General features: G+C 45.0%; 1 protein-coding gene across 5 annotated transcripts in view; it reads left to right on the top strand.

The window, feature by feature from the left end:
- Positions 1–456: 456 nt before the first annotated feature.
- Positions 457–27,525, top strand: part of VSIG10 (V-set and immunoglobulin domain containing 10) — a 32,968-nt gene continuing 5,899 nt past the window's right edge. For 2 of the 5 annotated variants that reach the window (XR_009216843.1, XM_058531522.1), the window contains exons 1-5: positions 457–880; positions 4,921–5,202; positions 13,865–14,167; positions 16,130–16,390; positions 25,174–25,470. Coding sequence is in view for 4 of the 5 variants with exons in the window: in XM_058531522.1 (XP_058387505.1) it covers positions 802–880; positions 4,921–5,202; positions 13,865–14,167; positions 16,130–16,390; positions 25,174–25,470 (1,222 nt within the window). In the remaining variant the exon portion in view is untranslated. The remainder of the gene's footprint in view (positions 881–4,920; positions 5,203–13,864; positions 14,168–16,129; positions 16,391–25,173; positions 25,471–27,525) is intronic. The other 3 variants (XM_058531523.1, XM_058531521.1, XM_058531524.1) reach the window with 3 other exon arrangements.

Below are 27,525 nucleotides of genomic sequence, written 5' to 3'. Positions count from 1 at the left end.
CGTGGCTGCTCTTGGCTGGGAGGTCTCTGGGATCATCTTTCTCCTGCTCCAGACTTGCCTTCGTCCTGCAGAGGGTAAAAAAGGGCAGCGATGGCGGCCCTGGCGTCCGCTCTGAGCACAGGGAAACAAATGAGACTCCCTAGACGAGCTAAGCTGGGACGCCGGCGGGGCCCTGAATCCTGCAGCTTGGCAGCCGGCGCCTCCGCCTCGCGACGCTCTCCGGGGGCCGCAGCCGGGGGCCGGGGAGGAGCGGCGGGCGGGCGGGCGGGGGGGTGCCGTGCTGCGGCAGCGGCGGGGCTCTGCCGGACCCAGCCGTCCCCGCGACTCGGCTGCCGTCCCGGGCGCAGCGGGCTCGGGGAGGGACCAGCCTCCGCGCTCCTCCCCTGGGCGGCTGGACTGGGCTCGGCGCACCCGGGAGCGCGCCCTTTGCATAAAGCCCTCCCCCCGGGCCAAGGTAGAGGAAGTTGGGCTCCCGCCTGGATGGGAGGAGGCAGGGAGCCCCGCTCCTGTTGTTTTCCGCGAGCCGGAGAGGGTGGCGGTCCAGGGGGCGGGGTGCGCCCTCCCACCCCGGGCCGGGCGCTCGCAGAGACAGTCGCGCCGGCGCCCAGCACAGATCCCGGCCCCGGACATCGGGCTCACCCCAAGCATCCTTCCTGGGGGCTGCGGAGAGCGGAACTCCTCTGCCGCTCGGAGGACCTGAGAGGAGCCCTTAGTACCCCAGGGGCCGGGGCCGGGGGGCGCGCACCCAGCCCAGCCGGAGCCCGCGTTTCCTGAGGGACCCCTGCCCGCATCTGGGGCGAGATGGCCGCAGGCATCCGGGCGCCCGAGCCGCGGGTCCTCGTCTGCCTCGGGGCGCTGCTGGCCCGCTGGGGCGCCGCAGGTACGGGGCCGCGATCTGGAGGGGGAAGTTGAGTTTTGCCAGGCAGCAGTCGGGAGGGGACAGCCAGGGACCGAATTCCCTCCGGCTCCGCGGGATCCGGTTGTGGCCGCGGCCCCGAAACCGCCCCGGGAGGGTCTTGAGTTTCCTGCTCGCAGCTCAGCTCTCTCTGCAGGAAGGAATTTTCCCGGGCGCTTGATGGAGGGCGAGATATCCCATCCCCACTCTGTTGGAGTGGGCACCCGGCCAGGCTGCAAAGGGCTTGCGGTGATGGGAATTTTGAAGATGGAAATTTTGAGGATGGGAAACTGAAGAGGCACGTGTAGGGGGGAAAGAGTTGTATTTTTTAAAGCGTCAGATGTAAATTCGCTATCTGGTTTTACCTGCTGAGCTGGTGCTCAAACTCGAAGAAGCTCCTTTATTTTTCTCTCCTCCCTCTGCCCAAGGTTGAACTTCCCTTACACCTGTAACCTGTGGATTTCCCTACACACCCCTGCAAGCCAACCTGTGCAGACGAGCGCCTTCAAAGCTGTGCCTTCCTCTTTCACTTTTTTTTTTAAAAAAACTTTTTATTCTGAAATAATTTCAGACCTCCAAAAACATCCCCTTACACTTGACTTGACCTTTTCTACTTGACATGATTAGCAAAGGTCTTAAATGCTTCATCTACATGCTGCCTTGTAACAATAAAGACTAGCTAGTTGCTTCAAATAATATATAGAATGTAAAAAGAAATATAGAATGAAAAAATATTTTTGATTTTAATTCCACAGTGAATGCATGTCTACTGAGTGCAGGGGATTGTGACAAGCAGCGAGGGGACTTGGGTGGAGGAAAGGAGATGGAGCCAGGAGGCAATGTAGTTAGCCAGAATGCTTGCAGAGTGCCACTTTCTGTGTTGTCCAGCATACTCTGCTGATCTCTTCTTGTGGGTTCCTGAAGAAATTGTGCTCTGAGCTTCCTAGCAGCAAGTGCCAAAAGTTCCTAATTAATTGTTCAGCTCACACAAGTTTTTATTTTGCTTTTTTTTCAGCAATCTTTTGAAAACAGTAAAATTTCCCATAATCTAAATTTTCAGTTTGTCTGGAAAAATCTGAAGATCTCGCAGCACTAGGTCTGCTTTCCTCCCTGCAACTGAGCAGTGGTCACCCCCTTTTATCTAGGACATGTGACCCCAAATTTGTTCCACCTCCCCCTGTTGTAGCACTTACTCCTGGCCCTCTTCAGTCGTGGACCTTACCTGCTGGCCCCTCCAGGCATCTGACTTAGTGGTCACTGTGCTGAGGGGAGGAGGAGAGGATGTAGTCTCCGATTGTCGGTCTCCAGAAGTTAGAGGTGATTGTTTATTCTCCTTTCCCAGCTGTCTGCGGTGTTTACTGCACTGTGAACGTCAGGGGCCTCGGGACATCAGAACGCTGGGTTGGAATCATCATACTGGAATGAACCAGCTTGTAGTTGGCTGCGGCTCACCACACAAGGACACTCCCCCACTGCCTTGCCCAGTTATTTTGATGCCCAGGCCAGGTTCACCTTTGTGTACAGTGCCCGGGGGCTTCCCTAGCTTGGTGTAATTTTGTTGTTTGTTTTGCAAGTTGGGAATTGTCTTGGGGGGAAAAATTGTCTCTCTCCTGTCACTTAATGCCAGACAACATTCATGCCCCCACTGTCACCTCAGATAGTAAATGCTGGGTTATTCTTGGGGAAAAGTTGCTAGGAAAAAAATAAATGTTTGGGTACAATCCCAACTCTGTAAATGATAATATGAGGGCGGCACTGGAAAATGGTCATTTATATTGCTACCTCCTTTGGTCCATATTCTTAATTTAAGGTTGGGGGACATTCGGGGGTCCTCTGGACACCATGTAAATGACTTTTAGAAACACAAACTGTTACTGTGTCTTATTGTCTCACTTTGTCTGGTTGGGAGAGGAAAGTGAATCCCCATTCATTCATACTGTTTCATTCCAGTATGATTCCAATCCAGCATTCTGAGTGAAAAGCTGAATGGCAATCCTAGCTCTCCCCATGACTTGCATAGCACCTGAAGTAAATCACTTCAGGTTTCTGAACCTCAGTTTTCTCAACTGTAAAATGAGGGAGTATAGGACCATCAGGCATGGAACTAGTGCACTCTCAAGACTACCATTTCCATGTCCGTGTCAGACATCACTAATCAATGACTGTGTTCTTCTGCACTGAGCCAGGACTCATCCTATCTCGTCTTTAACCCAGCCCACAGGGCTGCAACATCTCAAGACTACAGGATCTCTAAGGTCATCTGCAGCTTCAGCAGTTTAAAAGAATGGAGCGAGCAAAGCCAGGAGGAGAAGTGAAGTGTCGTAAAATGGTTTCTTTTGTGATTATGTCATGTTCCTCCCTGGAAGTGAAGACGATCTTAGCTCAAGTTCCAAGACTGAAGTTTCACCAGGGCTTTTCCAAGTTCCCTTATTCCTTTGCCGAGGAGCCAAGGAGGCAGGAGGCCTGCAGGTCCCTTGAACACATACTGCATCTGTAATTCTACAGTTCATCCCCTCTCCTCGGTGGGGATTGCCCCTGAAAATGTGGGTTCCCAGGCCTAGTCATTTAAAAATAATTCTCACCTGCTCTTTAAACAGGTTAAAGAAACATTTCTTGCTGTATTGGAATCTGTAGCATGAGATGACATTCTCTGCCTTCTTGCAAGTGGCTTAGATTTTTTTTTTTTCATCTTGTCCTGGCTTTTGGGAATGGAGAGGCCAAGATGGGGAGAATCGGAAGGTCCTGTGGCTCCAGGCTGGCTTCTCGTCTTTCAAATGGAGCCTCTTCTAACCAGAGAAAAGGCCAGATAACTGTAGCTCTTTCTTTTATAAAAGGGAAGGATGTCCAGAGACAGGGGAAGGATGTCCAGAGGCAGAAGGCAGTTTATTTTTTTATAACAACTTTACTGAGATATAATTTACATGCCATAATATTCAGTCCTTTTTTTTTTTTTTTTTTGTGAGGAGATCAGCCCTATGCTAACACCTGCCAATCCTTCTCATTTTTTGCTGAGGAAGACTGGCCCTGAGCTAACATCCATGCCCATCTTCCTCCACTTTATATGGGATGCTGCTACAGCATGGCTTGCCAAGCAATGCGTCGGTGTGCACCCGGGGTCCGAACCCGTGAACCCCAGGCCACCGCAGCGGAGCGCGCACACTTAACCGCTTGCGCCACCGGGCCGGCCCCAATATTCACTCTTTTAATGTGTACAGTTCAGGTTTTTAGTGTATTCACAAGATTGTGCAACCATCACCACTAATTAATTCCAGAACATTTTCATCACCTGAAAAAGAAGCCAGAGAGAGCAGCAGGCAAGAGGAAACACAGCCCTCTTCCTTCCATCGTTCTGGAGTTCTAGGCAAATAGAAGCACTTGGGTTCTGTATCAGTTATTTGTTCTACAATAATGCTGCGTAACAAACAATCACAAAATGACAATAAGTGCTTATTGCTCAAGGGCGTGGGGTGGTTGGCTGGTTGGCTCTGCTGACCTTGCCTGGGCTCACTCATATGTCTGGGCGTCCACCGAGTGGCTGAAGGCTGATCTAGAATGGCTTCACCTGGGATGACTGGGACAACTGGGATCTGCACCATGTAGTTTTCGTCCTCCCCCGGGGACCTAACCTGGGCATGTCTTTCTCAAGGTGATGGCAGAAGGTGGGAGTGAGCGCGCCCAATTACACAAGTGCTTTTTAAGCCTCTGCTTGCATCACATTTGCTAACATCCCCTTGGCCAAAGCAACTCACATGGCCGAGCCCTGGGTCAGAGTGGGGGGCACTGTAGAGTGACCCAGTGAAGGGCATAGACAGTGGGGGAGCGTGTTGGGGCTATGTTTGTTATTGTGGTCTAACACAAGTTCATTAACATCAAAATTGGCCAAGATTCCTGACAGGGTGGAGGCTCTGCATCTTACAAACAGACACCTGACTTTTTCTTTTAATTCTAATGCGGAGGGACTGTGCAAAAAGGAGGTTGTTCAGAGATCAATGAAGGTAGTAACAGCCTGACCTTTCCTTGTACAGGACTGGAGGCTGTTGTCATCGGAGAAGTTCACGAGAACATTACTCTGCACTGTGGCAATATCTCAGGACCGAGGGGCCTAGTGACCTGGTACCGGAATGACTCGGAGCCTGTCTTCCTCCTGTCCTCCAATTCCAGCCTCCTGCCAGCCGAGCCGCGCTTCTCTCTGGCAAATGCCAGCTCCCTGCACATCGAGGCGCTGAGCCTGCTGGACGAGGGGAACTACACCTGCCGGGAGGACCTGAACGAGACTCGGTGGTTCCAAGTGTGGCTGCAGGTGGCCAGTAAGTGGGATGGGAGGGGACCGGGGCCGGCTGGTGACATGCTCACAGCCTGGGACAGGAGGAGGGCTTTGGAATGAATGGCTTGGGCTTCAGTCCAGGCTCTGCCTCCTGCAAGCAGAGTGAACTCTTGCACCTATGTTTCCTCATCTGCAAAATGGGGATGAAAGAATTCTTGCCTGATAGAATTACTGTAAGGAATAGATACCAGTTTGTCTATGTACAGTGCTGTAAACAGTTCCCGGAATATTAGTTAGTGATTACTTTCAGCTTGTTGTTAATATCATCCTTGTTGTTAATATCATTTTATTATGCAACAAAGTCAGAGTATAGCATAATCGAGTCAGACTGCCTGAGTTCCGCTTCTATGGCTGTCACTTAATTCTGTGTTATGTTGAGTAAAAGCTTAATATCTCTGACCTTCAGTTTTTCTTATTTGTTAATTTGGGGATAATACATTGCGTACTGTATCAGGTATGTGCTCTTATGCTATAGTGCTTAGTACAGGGCTTGGCATGAGCTACTGTTACTACTGTGCTTTCCAAAAACGGTGTATCATGTCTGTCGATAGACATGCATAAATTTAGAGCAGAGGTTGGTAAACTACGGCCTCTGGGCCATATCCAGCCTGCTGCCTATTTTTGTATGACCTGTAAGCTACAGATATTCTTTTACCTTTTTAAACTGTTGAAAAAAAATCAAAAGAAGAACAAGATTTGTGACATGTGAAAATTATATGAAATTCAAATTCAGTGTCCATGAATAAGGTTTTATTGGAACACAGCCACACTCTGCTTTACATATTATCTCTGACTGCCTTTGGCGGAGTTGAGTGGCTGTGACATAGATTGTATGGCCTGCAAAGCCTAAAATACTTTCTGGCCTTTTACAGAAAAAGTGTGCTGGTCACTGGTTTAGAGGGACATCTGTGTTCTACATCCAGGGTATGTAGTTTTGTAGAAATACCCATGTGATCATTTTACTGCTCCCTAGTTTCCTCATCTGTAAAATAAAGAATTGACTCATTTTATTCAACATATATTTTTTGAGAGCCTGATGCCAGGCACTCTTCTAGGCATTGGACCACAGGCGTGAACAGGATAGAAAAGTTCCCTGCGTGCATGGAGCTGACATCTTGGAGGGAGAAGACAGACAGTAAACCAGTGAACAAATGCATCAGGCAATATCAGAGTGACAACGCTGTGCAGAGAATTGAGATGGGGTGATGTGATTCTCTGAAACGCTTTAAATGGGGGGGTCAGAGAGGAGCTTTTGGAGGGTGTGACATTTAAGGTGAATGATAAGTAGGAGCCAGTTGTGCAAAGATAAGAGAGAGAGCAATCCAGGCAGAACTACAACCAGTGCAAGATGGGTTGAGCATGGTGCGTGTGCAGATGGGGAGAAGGCTGGTGTGGTGGGAGCCCAGTGTGTGAGAGGGCAGGGGGCAGGACGTGAGAGAGAGGAGAGGCAGGGCCATGCTGTGTGGGGCCGAGTAAGCCTGGTGTTATGGTTGACTTATGTCCCCCCAAAAGATATACTGAAGTCCTAACTCCTGGTACATTTGAATGTGACCTTATTTGGAAATAGGGTCTTTGCAGATGTAATCAAGTTAAGATGAGGTCACTAGGGTGGGCCCTAATCCAAACTGACAGGCATCCTCATAGAAGAGGAAAATGCATGTGAATACAGAGACATACAGGGAGAAGGTGATATAATGACAGAGGCAGAGATTGGAGTGATGCAGCTGCAAGCCAAGGAATGCCGAAGACCGATGGCCAACACCAGAAACTAGGGAAGAGGCAAGGAACGATTCTCTCCTGGAGCCTTTCGAAGGAGTACGGCTCTCCTGAAACCTTGATCTCTGGCCTCCAGAACTGTAAGAGAATCAATTGCTGTTGTTTTAGCTGTCTAGGTTGTGGTACTTTGTTAAGGCAGCCCCAGGAAACTAACACACCTGGTAAAGAATTGGGATTTTATTCTGGGTGCTGGGGAAACTCTTGGAGCTTTAAGCAGGCGTGTGGATTATTTGAATTACACATGAAGAATGTATGTGTGTGGTTTCCGGAAGCACTGATAAAATGAAAACAGGAAAGCCAGTTGGAGGTACAAGATGTTGGTGGCCAGAACCAGGGTGGCAGCAGTGGCCCTGGTGAACATGAACAGGTTCAGAAAATATTTTGGAGGTAGACCAGAAAGACTTGCTCATGGATTAGAAGTGGAGAATGAAGGAAAGAGAGGCTTCAAGGACACTTCTAGATATTTGGATGGTCTCTAAGGTTTCCGCCAACTCTCAAGGCTTATGGAATTTGTGAGCGCAGTATTTTTGCATCTGGAGATGCCATGGATGAATTGCTGAATGGCCAGGAATGAATGTGGGTGTATCAAAAAATGTCACCCATTTTGGCCCAGATCTGTTTGGTTCCCGCTGTGAGCCTAGGGGTAATTGCCAGCAAGCCTCCCTCACTCCAGCTGCCAAACTGTAATTAATAATTCCTTCATGTTAGTCTCGTCAATAAATACCTTCTCTTTTGACCACAGAGGGTATGGTGGCATTACAACATTTTGGTTTTTTTATCATCGCTCTCTCCAATTTATGACGACTTTACCTGACAGTGAGTTATTAATCATTGCCTAAGTTTATTAGAGGATCGATTAGTTTCATTATTGCCCTGTAGGGAGATAAATGTAAGGTCTTCTTATGATGAAAATGAAGTTACATGTGAAAAAATATCACTAAACTGAAATGGCGCTTTGGGCTCCTTGAGTTACTATTGGCCTGATTTGTATTAGGAAAACTTCTTTATTTGGAAACAAAAGAGGTCCCTGACTGGTGTAGGGCTTGTTTGAAAACAGAACACAGACCATCTTAGTTCGGGCTGCTGTAACAAAAATAACATAGGCTGGGTGGCTTAAACCACAAACATTTATTTCTCACAGTTCTGGAGGCTGGGAAGTCCAAGATTAAGGTGCCGGCAGATCCAGTGTCTAGTGAGGCCCCTTCCTGGTCTGCAGATGAGTCTTCTCGTTGTATCCTCACATGGTGAGAGCAGAGAGGCAGCAAGCTTTCTGGGGACTCTCCTTATAAGGGCACTAATCCCATTCCTGAGGACTCCACTCTCATGACCTAATCACCTCCCCAAGGCCCCACCTCCAAATACCATCACACTGGGGATAGGCTTCAGCACATGAAATTGCGGGGGACACAGACGTTCAGTCCATAGCGCAGACATCCTCTGGTTTCACAGACACCAGAGTCCTTTAGAATCTCAGGCCTTGTTCCCATTCCAGGAGAACCCTGGGCAAACACCAGACCCCTCCCGGCGTCAGAGAGCCCCTTCCTGCTCCTCAGACAGTGGCCAAAGGGGAGGCCTTGGCATCTCGGATTGCAACTTGGCCCTCATTTCTGCATAGAAGATTTGATTACTATAACTTTGTGGTATATTTTGAATTCAGGGAATATGATACCTCCAGCTTTATTCTTTTGTCTCAGGATTGCTTTGGCTATTTGGGGTCTTTTGTTTTTCCATATAAATTTTAGGTTTCTTTGTTCTGTTTCTGTGAAGAGTGTCGTTGGGATTCTGACTGGGATTGCATTGAATCTGTAAATTGCTTTAGGTAATATGGACATTTTAGCTATGTTTATTCTTCTAATCCCTGAGCATGGAATATCTTTCCATTTCTTTATGTCTCCTTCAATGTCTTTCAATAATATCTTATAGTTTTCAGCATGAAAGATTTGGGAATATGGATTAGGCTCGATCCAACCACTATTTCTGGGAGGCTGGTAATATTGCTGAGTGGCTGAGGGCATACACTCTGAGGTCCAGCTGCCTGGATTCAAATCCAGTTCTGCTGGCTGTTGTCCTTGTGACCTTGGGGAAGTCACTTGAATTCCTCTAACCTTGGTTTTATCATCTGTGAAATCAGGGGTAATGGTGGAACCTCGGCACAGATTCACTGAACACATTCATGAGATAAACATGCACAGCCCTCAGCACAGAGCTAGGCACACAGTATGCACTTGGTCCATGTACCTCGATCAACTGGTTCAGCAGGTGATGGATGCCTGTGGGACAAAGGCATCTCAAATTCTCAGCAGTCGGTTAGCATCTGGGCCTTTTGAACAGGACTTGCTGTTAGTCAGGGACTCTGTGTGCCTAGATCCTGCTTCTCCTATCTTTTCACTGACGTGGTTGATAACTTAGTTTCTTAAGGAGAAAAGTTTGGAAACATTCTAACATGGCCTTGGAAGCTAGGAATAAATTCCGATATGTGACAAGTTATTATTTGTGAGTGACTTTGAATGTGGGAACAGACGGAGTGCTATAGAAACACAAAGTGGGTTATGTGAGGGCCGGTAGCTTCTCCCTCCTTACCTCTTGGATCTCCGCTTGTTGATCTGTGGGCATTTGGTGCCTCTGCCTTCTAGGGAGTCAGGTTTTCTATAGGCCTGCAGTGATTCAACCTGCCCTGAATGGGCACCGCAATGTGATTGTTATTTGTCTCAGGACAAAACATTCTGCACTGTTACTTGTTAATTTAATGGTGTGGTTGAAGAGTCTTGTCATTAGGACTGGGGCTGCTTCTCCTGAGAGTACAGAAATCCCCTAGTCTAGAGCAGTTCAGGGCTGCCGTGGCTGTTTATTTCACTGACTTACCCCACCCTCTCCTGTCTCCAAATTGGGGTGGGTAGGAGGTTAGAACTGTTTGTTTACCTGCAAAAAGGCTGGAGGGATGGTGAAGGTAGCACAGACCTTAACACATTCCAGTAGACTTTGTGCTTCTTTCAAGATATCTCTTATGCATTGAGGAGCTAAGTGATCACACTCGAGATTAGCCCATGAAAGACCACAGTCAGATTTCACAGAACATAGTTCCAGACTCTCCCTGTGTCTATTTTTCTCAGGCCAAGCAAGTGTCAAGGGAGCTTTGGAGCTGGTTGGCACATGGGTAATGAGGAAGCTGGTTTATATCAACCTCCAGGAGCCCCTTTGGATTCAGCTGGGGCTTGGGGGATGGGGAGTGCTCCTGTCTGGCCAGTGATGTGGCTGCCATTCCAGACTTTCAGGAAAGGGAGTTTCAGGAAAGTCCCATGTTCCTTAACTAATTGGGCCCATCGGATTTGCACTTGTTCTTTGTTGGCGATGGTGACACTGTTACCTCATCTCAACATAAGGTCCTAGAGAAAGAGACTGTTGGACACACTGAAGAAAGATTATTGGCCCCCATCAGAAGATGGATAATCCTTGCCCAGAGATTAAGTCTTGCCAAGCTCATCTGAAGCAGAGATGGGTACTTATAAGAGGCTGAAGACCTTTGGGTTCCGGTTCTTTGGACGGAATGGGCAGTCACTAAGGAGATCAGGAGGCAATGGGGTTGTCACATTTGCTTCGATGTTTAGTCTCTAAAAGTGGTATCAAAACAGTCTCTGTAAGTTTTCCCCAGGATCTTATCCCACTGTAGAACTATAGGTATGCCCATTAATTAGCAGACACTACTCAGTTATTCTTAGGTCATTTTCAAATAAAAATACTAGTATGAAGAGTAAATACCTGAAGATAACTTTCCTATTGGCGAGGAACCCAAGACAATGAGATGGGAATCTCTCATTTTGTGGGTCCCTGAGATGTAAATTAACCCTTTGCGACGCTTGACTGGCCAGCCTATAGTTATGATGGGGAAGGAAAGAAGTGAGTTCCTATGTCAAGAATGACGTCAGAGAAGAGGAAGACAGCTGTAATAGATTGTTCTAGAACAGGAATCAAACTTTTCCTGTAGAGGGCCAGATGGTAAATATTTCAGACTTTATGGGCCAATGGATAAAATCGAGGATATTATGTAAATACTTACATAACAAGAGAGAAAACAAATTTCTATATAATTTTTATTGACAAAATTCAAAATATAATAATAATTGAGTACGTTTTTGTAGTTCAGTGTAGCGAGAAGAATGGAATTCACTTTTAGGGGGATAACATTTCACTTAATTGAGGTTCAAAGTTAGTGCTCTCTCTCATCAAATTGATTGCAAATGTTCATCTGTAAAAACCATTCTTAGCTCGTGGGCTGTACAGAAACAGATGGTGGATCATCATTTGCTGATGCCTGTTATTGACTCAATCTGCAAGTATACTACTGATAGTAATATCAGATAAGATTTATAGAACATTGACCACATGTCAAACAGCAGGCCAGTGTTCTGCTTTTATCTTCTCATTGGATCCTCCAGTAATGCAGTGATAGAAGTTATTACTGTTCTTTTCATTTCATAGGAAGGACAGGAAAGTGAGAATGAAAGGGATGGGCACTTGCCCAAGGTTGTCCGTCTTTAAATGGCAGCAGGATTTACACCCAGGTCTGTCTGAATTCAGAGTACAAGCGCATAGCCACTAGGCTAAGGCATGGTCTAAGAAAGAGTCAAGAACTAAAACTGACAATCACCAAGGCCTCAATAAGATGTGGTACCTTTGTAACCACTCTATATTTTTATTTATTTGCTGTTTTATTTTTGTTTCCTCCCCCATCTGTCTGTCTCTCGGAGTGATTGCTACCATGATCCTGCAAGCAGAAAGGGCTGGTGGTTTCTGTTTGGGAATATTGAGGGGGTGGAGAGAGAGGAGGGAGGGAAGGAAATGGGTGCCTCCTCCTTTGTAGTAAGTCAGAGTAGGGGAGGAACCCCGGGGAATCCAGAAGATGTGTCGGCTTTCTTAATTAAGAAAGCAGACTCAACCCAAGGAGTTTATAGCTGAGCTGTAACCTTTGAACACTTAACTCAGGAGGCCCTTCGGGTGCTATCGTTTGATTTTTTTTTTAACTTTTCTACCTGCTTCCTTCTCATCCATTCCCTGTATCCAACTCCATTTCTTGCTAAGAATTGTGCTGGTGAACCAGCCAGTTTGGGGGGGTCTCCACTGTCCATGCCAGGCCACTGTGGCCCTGCAGACCACAATCTGGAAGAGCCAGGCTGTCCAATGTAACACACTACCTTTGCCGGCCTGGGTGTTGGCTCTCAGTACCGCAGAGGTACCTGGTGTTTAGCTGGGTGGCTGCCAACTGTGGGCACGCCCAAGGACCTGCTGCTCCACACACCTACCCAGCTAGCCAGCAACAGTGAATAGGACATTGGAGCACCTCCCAAATCACAGTCTAATTTTTTCTGCAGACCCTCTGTGGGAGGTGACATAATTGCGGCAGATCACTGCAACTATTAGGAGCCAGCCCCAACTTGACAAGCATATTGTCAAGAATAGTGTCCTTAGAAACCCACAATTTCTATAGTCATATAATGGCGCCAGACATAGATGAAGTAGATGCTGTACTTTGTGGGGATCTGAGAAAGTCTTTTCCTTTCCCAAATAATTTTCCCCACTGGCCTATTTCTGTTCAAAATTCTATAATCATGGATTTATTCCTTTGGCCAAGTGTTGCCCTCCTGGCTTCTTTTTAAAAGAGGACATCTCTGGGAGGGGTAACACACTAAATGACTTTAGTATGTACAGGTGCTAGATATACTTTTCATCAAAAGGGATGTGGCATCTTGGGTGCATGTGTACCAAAAATGGGAAGGCATTTCTGGGGACATGAAGAAGTTCAGAAATGTGAGGGGAACCAAGATAAGAACTAGCTTTGATCAACTGCTTCCAACATGCCAGGGACTGTTCTGAGTGCTCTACTGTAGTAACTCTTAATTATCACCACAACCCCCTGCAGCGGGTTCTAGCATCACCCCCATTTTACAGATGTAGAAATGGAGGCTAAGAGGGGTTAAGTAATTTGCGCAAAGTCACACAGCTAGTAAGTGGAGTCCAGACTTGGAACTGGAACCAATGTTTCTGGTCTTTCAGTGTGAAATTGTGCTGGGGGTCCCCAAGACCACCCCTAGTTTTAGTGGTTCTCCAGGAGAATTCACAGGATTCAGCATGTAATGTGATGTCTTACAGCTAAAGGATACAAACAAAATCAGCAAAGAGAAAAGGCACATGGGGTAGGTCCAGGGAAAACCAGGAGTCAGCTTCCAAGGGTTCTTTCCCAGGGGAGTCACATGGGACACGCCTAATTCCTGCAGCAACAAGTTGTGGCAACACGTGTGAGATGCTGTCTACCAGGGAAGCTCTTTAGAGACTAAGCTCCCTGGGTGTTTACTGGGGGCTAGGCACGTAGGCATCCTCTGCCCGGCACATACCAAAATTCCGGACTCGCAGAAGGAAAGCAGGTGTTGTTTAGCATAAACCACGCTGTTTCTACAAACAGTTTAGGCACAGTGAGTCCCACTCTTATCAGTTCTGGGAATGGTGAGAACTCTCCCGAAGTCCAAGTTCCCAGCTGCCGGCCAAGGCCAGCCTTGCAAGCAGGCCTTTCTAAGGACAGCAGACTCAGGCCTGCTGTGTCAACTCTTTAGTGCACAGATATCCTTTCCACTCACCAGAGTTTTGAAGAGGAGCTATTTGCATTTTCCCTTTTCTGTAAGGATTGGTTCCCCCGATAAATCTCACATAATCACTCAGCATTAAATAAGGGCACTTAGCATAGCCTTTGTCACATAGTAAGTATCTGATAGATATTGTCGTCCTCATTAGCTGCTTCCTGGTCGTTTGCGTGTCTGTTAGAGCTGGTAAGGAGCTCAGATTAACTCTCAAGCCTTCCCCATTCCCCCTGTCATTCCCAGGCGGCCCCTATGAGGTTGAAGTCACTATTTCCAGCACCGGCACGCTCCCCAATGGCACCCTCTATGCAGCCCAGGGCTCCCAGGTGGATTTCAGCTGCAGTAGCAGCTCCTGGCCTTCACCGATGGTTGAGTGGTGGTTCCGGGCCCCGGATTCGAGGAGCGAGCCCTTTGGAAACAACCTGACGGTCAGCTGTTTCGCTCTGCTACTGATGTCCACAAACCTCCAAGGGAACTACACCTGTTCGGCCATGAACATGCTCAGTGGAAGGCATCGAAAGGTGACCACTGAGCTCCTTGTCTACTGTGCGTAAGAAGCGCTCCCCTCCCCCACTTCCTCACCTTGACCCTTTGTCAACTGCATGTTTGTGCCTCTTCCTTTTGTGTACAAAGGTGTGCCCGCTGCACAGGTCCTAACCTGCTTCAGCACACATGTACACATCCAGGGGCTGCATGTCCGAGAGGGACTTGCCTCTTCCAGAAGCTTGCTGCTAAGTAGGGGTACAGGAGGGTCCCTGTGAGCCACAGAGGGAAATGAATGCCTAGCTTAATGCTTTCTTTTTTTTTTTTTAATTGAGGTGAAAGTGCAAACATAACATTAACCATTTTAAAACGTACAACTCAGTGGCATTTAGTACATTCACAATGTTGCGCAACCATCACCTCTATCTAGTTCCAAAACATTTTCATCACCCCAAATGGAAATCCCATATCCATTAAGCAGTCACTCCCATCCCCTCCTCCCCCTCAGCCCCTGGCAACCACCAATCTGTGTTCTATGTCCATGCATTTGCCTATTATGGACATTTCATGTAAATGGAATCATACACTATGTGGCCTTTTGTGTCTGGCTTCTTTCACTTAGCATCATGTTTTCAAAAGGTTCATCCATGTTGTAGCATGCGTCAGTACTTCATTCCTTTTTATGGCTGAATAATATTCTGTTATATGGATAGACCACAATTTGTTTATTCATTCATTTATCCCCATACATTCTATTCATGAACCCTGGGCCCTCTAGCACTGTTAGGAATTAGCAGTTCATGAACCTTTATTCTGGGGGTGAAGAAATAACTAATGCACCTATACACAAATTTCCCAAACAAAAATAACTATAGACACACAGAGCATACTCATAAGCCATGCTAACCAAAGGGAACATCAGAACAACAAATTAGTGGGCAGGATAATGACACATATTATTTAACTCATATGTTATCCAGGACTTTTATTAAGTCTCTATATTCTCTGTCATAAATGACATTTATTGTATATAAAGTCATAAGTGTTTGTTGTAGGAAATATAAATGAATACAGTCATGCACCGCATAGCGACGTTTCAGTTAAAGACGGACCCCATATACGATGCTGGTCCCGTAAGATTAGTACCGTATAGCTTAGGTGTGTAGTAGGCTATACCACCTAGGTTTGTGTAAGTACAATCTACAATGTTTGCACAACGACGAAGTTGCCTAACAACACGTTTCTCAGAACATATCCTCATCGTTAAGTGATGCATGACTATATAAAGAAGAGAATCACTTGTACTCTAACCATTATTTTGGTATATTTCCAGTAATTTTTCTTGTAGATGCCACACATCTATCCATCCATATAAGATCCAAATTTATTTCTATTTAGGTATATTATATAAAATATATGATACTATACATACATAATATATATACATAATATAATATACATATATATGAATTTTTATATAGTTATTAATACCTGTATTACATTGGATTTACAGGTTTGTAACTTGTTAAATTTTTATGTGTGTTTTTAATAATACATGCACATAATAAAAAGGAAGTATATGTTGGGGGTCGGGGTGAATAAGTCCCCCTCCCACCTGTAACTCCCTGTTGGGGTCAGCACTGTCCAGAATTTTCCATGATGATGGAAATGTTCTGTTCTTTGTGATCTGATACAGTAACCACCCACCATGTGTGGTTACTGAGCACTTGAGATGTGGGTAGTGTGATGGAAGAACTAAATTTGTAATTTAATTTAAATTTAAATAGCCACATGTGGCTAGTGAGAAATGCAAAGATAAATGAGGCCTACATCCTCCTTGGAGATTTAATACCCAGCAGAGGAAACCTGACTATTGTCAGGCACTAATTTGTGCTAGGAGCTATTTCAAGGTACACGAACTGGGGTGGATGTTTCTCTGATACCCTGGTTCTATAATCCTTAGAGCCAGCCCAGTGGCTCATCTTAGAGTCTGTGATTAAGCCCACGTGCTCTGGTGTTTTGCAGACCCCCCTCCATCAGCCCCTCAGTGCTGGGCAGAGATGTCACCAGGATCATTCAAGCTGCAGCTCACCTGTCGCTGGGATGGGGGATACCCAGACCCAGACTTTCTGTGGACAGAAGAGCCAGGAGGTGTGGTCGTCGGGTCGTCAAAGCTGGGGGTGGAGATGCTGAACCAGTCCCAACTGTCGGATGGCAAGAAGTTCAAGTGTGTTGGGAGCCACATAGTGGGGCCGGAATCAGGAGCCAGCTGTATAGTACAGATCAGTGAGTCTGGCTTGCCTTGTCCTGGGGTTGGGGCCTACCCACCTTCCTTTCTTCTGGGAGAACCATTTAAAAGAAGGTCTGGGAAAGAAATCTCAGGGTGTCGGAATGAACTGAATTCCTTCCATTTCTTCCTTATTTTATTTTATTGTTTTGTGAGGAAGATCAGCCCTGAGCTAACATCCATGCTAATCCTCCTCTTTTTGCTGAGGAAGACAGGCTCTGAGCTAAGATCTATTGCCAATCCTCCTCCTTTTTTTTTCCCCAAAGACCCAGTAGATAGTTGTATGTCATAGTTGCACATCCTTGTAGTTGCTGTATGTGGGACGTTGCCTCAGCATGGCCGGACAAGCGGTGCGTCTGTGCACGCCCGGGATCCGAACCTGGGCCGCCAGTAGCGGAGCGTGCGCACTTAACTGCTAAGTCACGGGGCAGGCCCCCATTTCTTCCTTTCTTTTGCTTTATGTTTCCTTCCTTTCAAACTTTAAAGATGTTTAACCAAGCTTCTTGGTCCTAGTCCAAGTTGTTTTTCACTTGTCAAATACTAACTAAGCACCTGCTATGTGCCAGGTCCAGTTTCTAGGTGCTGGAGATGGAGCAGTAAACAAGACGGACAAGGTTCATTTATTAGTTATCTCCTGTTATGTAACAAAGTACCCCCAAACTTAATGGCTTAAAACAACAAATCATTTATTATCTCACTATTTCTGTGGGCCAGAAATGCAGACAGGCATAGTGGGGATGGTTTCTCTCAGCTCCATGATGCCTGGGGTCTCAGCTGAAAGAGGAGGGCTGAAATCATCTGAAGGATCACTTCCAAGGATCACACATCTGGCAAGTTGCTTCCTCACCATGCGGGCCTCTCCACGGGCTGCTTGAGTGTCCTCACAGCATGCGGCTGGCTTCCCCCAGAGCAAGTGATGCAAGAGGGTGTGAGTCAGGCAGATGCTTTCCTTTTTATGACCCAGCCTTAGAAGTCACATGGCATCCCTTCTGCCACGTTCTGTTCATTGGAAGTGAGTCACTAAGTCTGGCTCCACTTTCAAAGGGAATGGGGAGTATTAGGCTCCATTTTTTGAAGGGAGAAGTGTCATAGAATTTTCTAGATGTATTTTTAAAACCACAACCATTCCTCTTTCACAGAACTTAAATTCTTGTGGGTGGAGTGGAGGTGGGAGGAAGACAGAAAGTACAAAACAAGTAAGATAGGTTCAGATATGGGCCAGCCCTCGTAGCCTAGTGATTAAGTTTGGCACACTCCACTTCAGCGACCTGGGTTCAGTTCCTGGGTGCAGACCTACACCATTCGTCTGTTAGCGGCCATGCTGTGGTGGCAGCTCACATTAAAAAAAAAGGAAAAAAAGAGGAATATTGGGAATGGATGTTAGCTCAGGGCGAATCTTCCTCAGCAAGAAAAAATAATGATAGGTTCAGATAGTGATAATAATTATGAGGAGAATAAAATGAAGTGTATAAAAGAGAATCTCTTATAGGAAGAGGGCTACTCTTCCTAGGGTGGCAGGAAGTTCTCCTTGCAGTGGTAATATTTTGAGCTGAGACGTAAAGGATGGGAAGGAGCTGGCCAGGTGAAGATCTGTGGGTGAGTATTCCTAGCAGAGGGGGCAGCAAAAGCAAAGGCCCTGGGGTGGAAACATACTTGGCCTTTGAGGAACTGAGAGAAGGCCAGTGTAGCCAGAGTGTCGTATGTGAGATACTGAAAGGCTAGGTGGGTATTGTGGGTTGAATTGTGTCCTGCAAAAAGATATGTTCAAGTGCTAACCCTGAGCACCTGTGGATGTGACCATATTTGGAATACAGGTCTTTGCAGATATGATTAAGGTAAGATGAGGTCATATTGGATTAGGGTGGGCCCTATTCCAGTAACTGGTATCCTTATAGGAAGAGGGAAATTTGGACACAGACACACAGGGGAATGCCATGTGATGACAGACGCAGACTGGAGTGGTGCATCTAGAAGCTCAGGAATGCCAATGATGGTTGGCAACCACCAGAAGCTAAGAGAGAGGCATGGGCTGGTTTCTCTCTCAAAGCCTCCTGACACCTTGGTTTCAGACTTCTGACTTTCTGAACTGTGAGAGAATAAATTTCTCTCGTTTTAAGCCACCCAGTTTGTGGTACTTTTGTTGCAACAGCCCCAGGAAATGAATACAGCGGGTAAGCAAGGGCCAGAGCGTGTTGAGTTTTGTTGGCCATGGTGAGTTTCCTCACAGTGTATGAGGAGAACCCTCAGAGGTGCGGCCGTGGAGGGCTGACATGCTGAGAGTTGAGCGCTGCTATGCCAGGAGCAGCTTGTTTTCCCAGGCAAGTGACGTGTAAATAGTTGACCCTTCTCACTGACTCATTCAGCAGACATGTCCCGAGTGTCTTTCTGTGTCAGGTACTGTATCTGGCCTCAGCAACAGAAGGGACCAAGGCTCTCTAGGCTAGAACACGGTTGGCAAACTGTGGCCCATGGGCCCTATCTGGCCCAACTGTTTTTCTGCAGTTTTTAAAAATGAGATATAATTCACATAACATAAACTTCACTACTTCAAAGTTTATAAATCAGTGTTTTTTTTGTTGTTGTTGTTTGTGAGGAAGATCAGCCCTGAGCTTACATCCATGCCTGTCCTCTTCTTTTTGCTGAGGAAGACTGGCTCTGGGCTAACATCCGTGCCCATCTTCCTCTACTTTATATGGGACGCCGCCACAGCATGGCCTGACAAGCGGTGCGTTGGTGTGCGCCCAGGAGCCAAACCCGGGCAGCCAGCATCGGAGCGCGCGCACTTAACTGCTACGCCATGGGGCCGGCCCTGTAAATCAGTGTTTTGTAGTATATTCACGATGTTATATTACTATCACCACTATCTAATTCCAGAACATTTCCATCACCCTAAAAAGAAACCCTATACCGACTTGCAATAACTCCCTCTAGAAAAACTGTGAGAGTACTCATTTCCTAGTATTTTCCACTAACGTTGAGTGTCATTTCCACTGACATTGAGTATTACAATTAATTTTTTAGACTTTTCCTATTCATTTGTTAAGACATGGCATAACTGATTTAATTTGGGTTTCTTTGATCACTAGCGGGTTGATAATTTTCATATGCATGTTGGCTCCCTATATATCATCTGTGAATTATCTGTTCTTACCTTGTCCATTTTTCTGTTGGGTTGTTCCTCTTTTCTTATTATTCCGTAAGAGTACTTCATATTAAGTTTGTCAGTTAATTTCATAGAAATGTCATGCGTGTTATAGATATATTTCTGGCATGTTTTGCTCCTAAGCTACATTTGTGGCATTTCTGGTAGTGATGAACAGTTTCTGATTTTGAAGGGGTCACCTCTGTCACTCTTGTTCTTTTAGGTTTCTGAGCTCAGAAGGTCTTTTCCTGTTTCCTGATTATGAACGTGTTATTTGTAATCCTCACAATAGCCTGCAAATTAGACAGGATGATTCGTAAGTTGCAGATGATGGCATTTTGTGAACTAACTTGCCCAGGATCACCCAGCTTGTAAGTGACTGAGCCCGCACTTAGCCCAGGTTGGTGACTCCAGAGCCCTTGCCTCCCTCGGGACCTTCCACACCTGATCCAGCAAATCTTTTTGTGTAGGAGTTAGGTACTCAGCACGGTGCCAGCTACCGTAGGGGAACACAGAATCCTTGCTTTTAGAGGACTTAAAATGGAGAGAGACGTCTGACAAATGTGAAACAGGGAAATGGCAATATCACAATAATAGTGACATTAACTTTCATTAAGTGCCAACTGTGCATGGTGCTATGCTAAGTAGCTCCTAAGTAAGATACTGTTCTCCACACAGTATCTTATTTAGTCCTCACAATCATCCCTTATATAAGCTGAGTGCTCATATTTTTATTTATTTATAAAAGCACTTTATTGATATATGATAGACATTTAAGACATTTAGGGTATATTTTTATATATACCACTTAATGGATTTGAAGATAAGTATACATCTATGAAACCCTCACCCCAGTCTATGCCAGAAACATATCTATCACCTCCAAAAGTTTCCTCCCACTTTTTTTTATTATTATATATATATTTTTGAGATAAGAACACAACATAAGATCTACTCTCTTAGCAAAGAGGTCACATTGGTTTATAACATTATATAAATTTCAGATGTACATCATATTTTGACTTCTGTATAGACTGCATCGCGTTCACCACCAAAAGTCTAGTTTTCATCTGTCACCGTACATATGTGCCCTTTTACCCCTTTTTCCCTCCCCCCACCCCCTTCTCCTCTGGTAACCACCAGTCTGTTCTCTGTATCTATGTGTCTGTTTGTTTATCTTCCACATGTGAGTGAAGTCATATGGTATTTGTCTTTCTCCGTCTGACTTATTTTGCTTAGCCATAATATCCTCAAGGTCCATCCATATTATCACAAATGGCACAATTTTCTTTTTTCATGGCTGAGTAGTATTCCATCATATCTATATATCACATCTTCTTTATCCATACATCCATCGATGGGCACTTAGGTTGCTTCCAAGTCTTGGCTATTGTGAATAATGCTACAGTGAACATAGGGGTCCATGTATCTTTTTGAGATACTGTTTTCATGTTCTTTGGATAAATACCCAGCAGTGGAATAGTTGGATCATATAGTATTTCTATTTGTAATTTTTCGAGACATCTCTATACTGTTTTCCATAGTGGCTGCACCTATTTACATTCTCACCAGCAGTGTGTGAAGGTTCTCCTTTCCTCCACATCCTCTCTAACACTTGTTATTTGTCATCTTTTTAATAATAGCCATTCTGATGGGTGTGAGGTGGTATCTCATTGTATTTTAATTTGCATTTCCCTAATAGTGATGCTGAACATCTTTTCATGTGCCTATGGGCCATCTGTATATCTTCTTTGGAAAAATGTCTATTCATATCCTTTGTCCATTTTTTTTTTATAATTTTATTTATTTATTTTTCCCCCAAAGCCCCAGTAGATAGCTGTATGTCATAGCTGCACATTCTTCTAGTTGCTGTATGTGGGACGCGGCCTCAGCGTGGCCAGAGAAGCAGTGCGTCAGTGCGCCCGGGATCCGAACCCGGGCCGCCAGCATCAGAGCGCACGCACTTAACCACCAAGCCACGGGGCCGGCCCACCTCTGTCCATTTTTTGATCGGGTGGTTCATTTTTGTTGTTGTCGAGTTGTATGAGTTCTTCATACATTTTGGATGTTAACTCCTTATCAGATATATGATTTGCAAACATTTTCTCCCAATTGATGGGTTATCTTTTCGTTTTGTTGATGGTTTCCTTTGCCGTGCAGAGGCTTTTTAGTCTGATGTAGTCCCATTTGTTTATTTTTTCTTTTGTTTCCCTTGCCTGAGGAGATATAGTATTCAAAAAGGTCGTCAAAGAGCACACTACCTGTGTTTTCTTCTAGGAGTTTTATGACTTCAGGTCTTACATTCAAGTCTTTAATCTATTTTGAGTTAATTTTTGCGTATGGGGTAAGATAATGATCTAGTTTCATTCTTTTGCATGTGGCTGTCTAGTTTCCCCAGCACCATTTAATGAAGAGACTTTCCTTTCTCCGTTGTATGTTCTTGGTTCCTTTGTTGACAATTAGTTGTCCAGTGAGTACTCATATTGTGTATATTAGTTTCCTGGTGCTGCCATAAGAAAGTAACACAAACTTGGTAGCTTAAAACAGCAGAAATTTATTTTCTCAAAGTTCTAGAGGCTAGAAGTCTAAAATCAAGGTGTCTGCAGGGCTATGCTGCCATGGAAGTCCCCAGGGGAGAATTTTTTCTTGCCTCTTACAGCTTCTGGTGGCTCTAGGCATTCCTTAGCTTGTGGCTGGCATCACTCCCATCTCTGCCTCCGTCATCACATGGCCTCCTCTGTGTGTGTCTCTGTGTGTCTTCTTATAAGACACCAGTCATTGGATTTAGGGCCCACCCTAAATCCAGGATGATTTCTTCTTGAGATCCTTAACAAATTACATCTGCATAGACCCTATTACCAAATAAGATCCCATTCTGGGGTTCCGGATGGACGTGAATTTTGGGAGGATGCTATTCAACCTGTTACACTCCATTTTATAGATGATAAAACTGAGGCAGTGGACTTGCCCAGACTCAAGCAACTGGGCAGCAGTACACATGTTCAGAGTGATCTATAGTGAAGATTCCGGAAGTGTGCTGTGGACAGTAAGTCCCAGGAAGTGGATAAATGATGGAGAGATGCTGAGAGACAGTGAAAATGGCAGAGGCAGATGATGGTTTTGTGTTCTTTCTCCCCCAACTCTTCCATTTTGTTTGCAGATCTTGCCTAAGTCATCATTCTTATGGCCCTATTGGCCAGTAGTTTGAATCTAATTATGTGCTCAGGATTAAGAAATGTGTCTGTAGAACGGAGCTGACCAGAAGTTTTCCTGATTCCAGGAGCATGGGAAGCAAAAGCACAGGCGTCTGGAACTTTTTTGACTCTGATGTTGTCCAGATTTCCCCTCCACCCTCATGAGGACTTGAGCCCAGCGCGTCTCAAGCCTTGTTGTGCATACCAGTCACCTGGGGTTCTGGTTAAAATGCAGATTCTGACTCCCTAGGTCTGGGGTGGGCCCAAAACTGTGCATTTCTAACCAGCTCCCAGGAAGTGCTATTGCTGCTGGTCCTCAGACCACACTTCCAATAGCAGGGAGAGGGGGTCTCTGGATCTTTTCACTTGGGAGGACTAGCAAGTCATTGAAAGGTAATGTTAATGTCCACCTCAGGGATGCAGAACAGCATAGCCCCCCAAATGATGAAAAGTGATGCTTTCAGGGTTTCCTGCTGCCCAGATCTCTCCTTATATGTCTTGTAGGTCCCTAGACTGAAGAAACCCAGTCAATTCATGATAAGCCACAGCATTAGCCAGCCCAGTGTGTGAAGGCCCCAGTATGTTGTCCATCTTGCAGCTCTCTGAGAGCCCTGCATCACCCACCCCCACCACCCCAACCCCTGACCCCACCTGTGCACACAGCATCTTCTTAAGCTAAACTTTTTGAATTTATAGGTGCCACAGCTGGATGGGTGACTCAGAGCTTTTTGAGGAGTGAATGCTCTGTTTGGCAAAACTGTATTCACGTACATGACATTTGTTTAGGGAGCAAGGGGTACACGCCAGGGGGATTGTTTGTTTTGCTTTTAAGAAAGGATGAGGGGGCCATTTCTCAAACTTTGGTTCTGGGGCCCGCAAATACAAACATACCGACGAGGCTTGTCACTGCTGCTGGCTTTGTGACCCCAAAGGAAATCTGGGTTAACCACGGAGAGGGGAAGGTGCAATTTAACAACATGGGGGGAGCCTAACAGTGGATCCAAGAAGGGGTGCTCACATGTGAGTTTCCTGAGCAAAACTAGCTTTGGGGGCTTCTGTTTTGTTGACCCGACCTAGAGAGAGAGGCTTTGGAGCTGTTCCACCCCCAATCCCTCCCCCCTTCCCTCTTCCCAGGATGCCAGCAGTGAAACCCTAGATTCTTGGAACGATTGCCAATGGGAAGCATGCAGTTTTGCTCTCTCAGGCAGGAACCCAACATGCCACTCTGTATCCCTCAGCTGCTGAAAATATGGACTTAATAAATCCCCCAAGATGATTTGCTACCCTTCCCAGGAGAGTGTGCATTTTGGGAAAGGCTTCTCGTACAAAGAAAACGAATGGATCGCTACGGTAAACCTTACCCCACATCCTATTCAAATCAGACCCCAAGGCCACAGGGATGCCATATTCTGCATTTTCTTGGACAAACCTGTGGTAGATAACGGCCCCCCAAAGACGTCCATGTCATAATCCCCAGAACCTGTGAATATGTTATCTTACATGGCAAAAAAGACTTTGCAAATGTGATTAAGTTAAGAATTTTGAGATGGGCCCAGTGTCATCCCAAGGGTCCTTATAAGAGGGAGGCAGAAGGGTCAGACTCAGCAGTAGGAGATGTGATGACAGATGCAAGAGGCTGGAGTGATGTGAGGAAGGGACCACGAGCCAAAGAAAGCAGACAGCTTCTAGAAGTTGAAAAAGCAAGGAAATGGATTCTCCCCTAGAGCCTCCAGAAGCAGCCAGCTTTGCCAACACCTTGATGTTAGCCCCCAAAAGATCATTTCTGACCTCCAGAACTGTAAAAGGATAAATTTGTGTTGTTTTAAGCCACTGTTTGTAGCAATTTGTTACAGCAGCAATAGGAAACTAATACAGCTGCTCTGTTGTCCCCTTGAACACCCTTGTCAGGCTGTGTGCCCATTTTTCATATGATCAGTGTGGTTATTAGACATAGAAGCATATAGCATAGAAGTAAGGAAGGCAGATTACAACAAAAGTCAGACTCCTAGGGTTCCAATCTCACATTGAGTAACCAACTTATCCTGGTTTGCCCAAGACTTTCCCAGTTTTAGCACCAAAAGCCCCAGGTCCTGGGAACCTCCTCAGTCTTGGGCAAACGAGGGTATCTGGTCACCCTAAATCCTGACTGCATCGCTTATTTGGTTGAGCAAGTTACTTAACTGTCTCAGTAACTCAGTTTCCTCATCTATAAAATGGGGATAATGACAGAGTAGTTGTGAGAACTAATTGGGTTACTATGTGTAACAGTGCCTAGCCTATAGTAAGTGCTCAGTAAATGGCAGCTTTTATTATTATATAAGACCAGGTGTGGCATGGAAATTCCTGAAGTTGCTTTGTTGGGAAAGAAATAATATTCTTGAAAATCTCAGGCCACACCTGAATCTTCTTAAACATTTGTCTTTCTTTACCTTCTTCTCGTCGCCAGGGAGCCCCTCCCTTCTCCTCTCAGAGCCCATGAAGACTTGCTTTATAGGGGGCAATGTGACGCTCACCTGTCAAGTGTCTGGAGCCTACCCCTCTGCCAAGATCCTGTGGCTGAGGAACCTCACCCAGCCGGAAACAGTCATCCAGCCCAACAGCCACTATCTCATCACCCAGAATGGCCAGAGCTCCACCCTCACCATCCACAACTGCTCCCAGGACCTGGATGAGGGCTACTATGTCTGCCGGGCTGAGAACCCCGTGGGGGTAAGGGAGGTGGACATCTGGCTGAGCGTGAAAGGTGAGTGGTGGAAGTGGCCCCAAAGGAGGAGAGTTGACAGCTTCAGAGGAACTGGCACCAGCATGGGGACAGCGTGGTGCTTCCCTACACATGGGTCACTGCCTTCTGGGAGAAGGCATATCTGCTTGACAAGATGGATGGGAAAAACTATTGTCCAGTCCTAAACCTCTAACATTTGCATAGGGATAAAAATATTATTTAATATCTGTTGTATCCCAAAGGAAAAAATATATATATTAGAAAACACATAAATATAAAATATATATATTCAAATGAAATAAATACATATATAAAAAATATATGTATATATAAAATGTAAGTTGTGAAGCATAATAGCAAAATGAACACCCAAGAAACTATCATCCCACTTAAGATATAGAATAGTGCCAACATTGCTAAATTACCAGTAGGTAGCGTGGCCAGATTTAGAAAACAACAAGAAAACTAAAAAAACAGGATGCCCACTTAAATTTGCATTTCAGAAAAACAAAGAAGAATTTTTATAGTGTAAGTATGTCCCAAATATCGCATGGGGCATACCTATTCTAAAAAACTATTCGTTGTGTATCCAAAATCCAGATTTAAGTGGGCATCCTGTATTTTATCTGGCAACCCTACCTGTAGGCCTCTGTTCACTCTCATCCTAGGCCTCCTGAAAAAGGTAACTGCTATCCTGAATTTCATGTTTTATTTAAGAAAAATTTTACTCCATGTGTAGGCATTTCTAAATAATATATTGTTTATTTTTGGTTTTCAGTTTTAAAAAATGGTTGTTATCATACAAATGTAGTCTTTTGTGACTTGCTCTTTTTTCACTCCATATTTTATTTCTCGGATTTATTCATACTGATGTGTGTAATTATACTTCGTACCTCTTCAATGCTTTATAATTTTCCATTGTGTCACTATTCCACAACTAAGTTACTAGTTTTCCTGCTGATGGACATTTATGTTGTTTTTGATTTTTTGTTGTGATGAACAAACAGCGTTGCTGTGAAATTCTTTTAGCCAGCTCCTTGTGTACATATACACCAGGTCCCCAGGCAAATATTTCTCTAGGATATGTACAAGGAGTAAAAATGAAGAGTTATAATTATGTTATGTGCATTTTTATCTTTAGGAGATGACACCAAATTATTTTCCAAAGTGATCGTACCAATTTCCATTTGTAACAGCAGTACATAAGAGTGTCGAGTTGTTCCACATTTTCACCCATAGGCTTTGTGATTTCGCCTATCAAGTAGGTGTAAAATGGAATCTCACTGTGGTTCTGATTTGAATTTCTCTGATTACTAAAAAGGCTAAATATTATTTCATATGTTTATTTGCTATTTATGTTTCTTCTGTGAAATACATAATTGTGTCTTTTGACAGTTTCCCCTTTCTTATCGATATGTAGGAGTTCATTAGAAATTCCATGTACAAATTCCTTATTAGTTTGACATGTTACAAATATCTCCGTTCAGTTTGTTGTCTTTTTTCTCTTTCTTTATGGTATCCTTTGATTAGCATATGTTCTTACTTTAATGTAGCTGATTTTATGACTCTTTTCTTAGATCATTAGCAATTTTTGTGACTTAAGAAGTCCTTATTTAGCCCACAGTCATGAAGATATTCTCCTATATTTTCTTCTAAAAGTTTTAACATTTGCCTTTCACAGTTAAATCTTTAATCATTTAGAATTGACTTTTGTGAATAGTGTGAGGTAGAGATCAAGTTTCTCCCCCAAATTTCAATAACCATTTGTTCCAGCACCATTTCTTGAATCATTCCTCTTTTATTTACTAATCTGTCATATATCAAGTTTCCTTTTATGTGTAGGCCTGTTCTTGGATTCTCTATTCTGTTCCATTGATCACTGTTTATTGCAGCACCAGTAACTCAGGCTCTTAATTTCTGTGGCCTTCTAAACGGTCCTGATGTCTAGTGGACACACAGAGATTTTAACTTTCCAATGTTCTTTTGCATCGCATGCTTCATTTGAGTCCCACAAACTGCCTGAGGGCGGGAGATAAGATATCTTGCTTTACAGAGACTTCATATGCTTTGCCCAAG

The sequence above is a fragment of the Diceros bicornis genome, chromosome 35 (genome assembly GCF_020826845.1).
Source record: "Diceros bicornis minor isolate mBicDic1 chromosome 35, mDicBic1.mat.cur, whole genome shotgun sequence".
In the NCBI taxonomy this organism is placed as follows: domain Eukaryota; kingdom Metazoa; phylum Chordata; class Mammalia; order Perissodactyla; family Rhinocerotidae; genus Diceros; species Diceros bicornis.
This window is presented reverse-complemented; position numbering and strand designations above follow the sequence as displayed.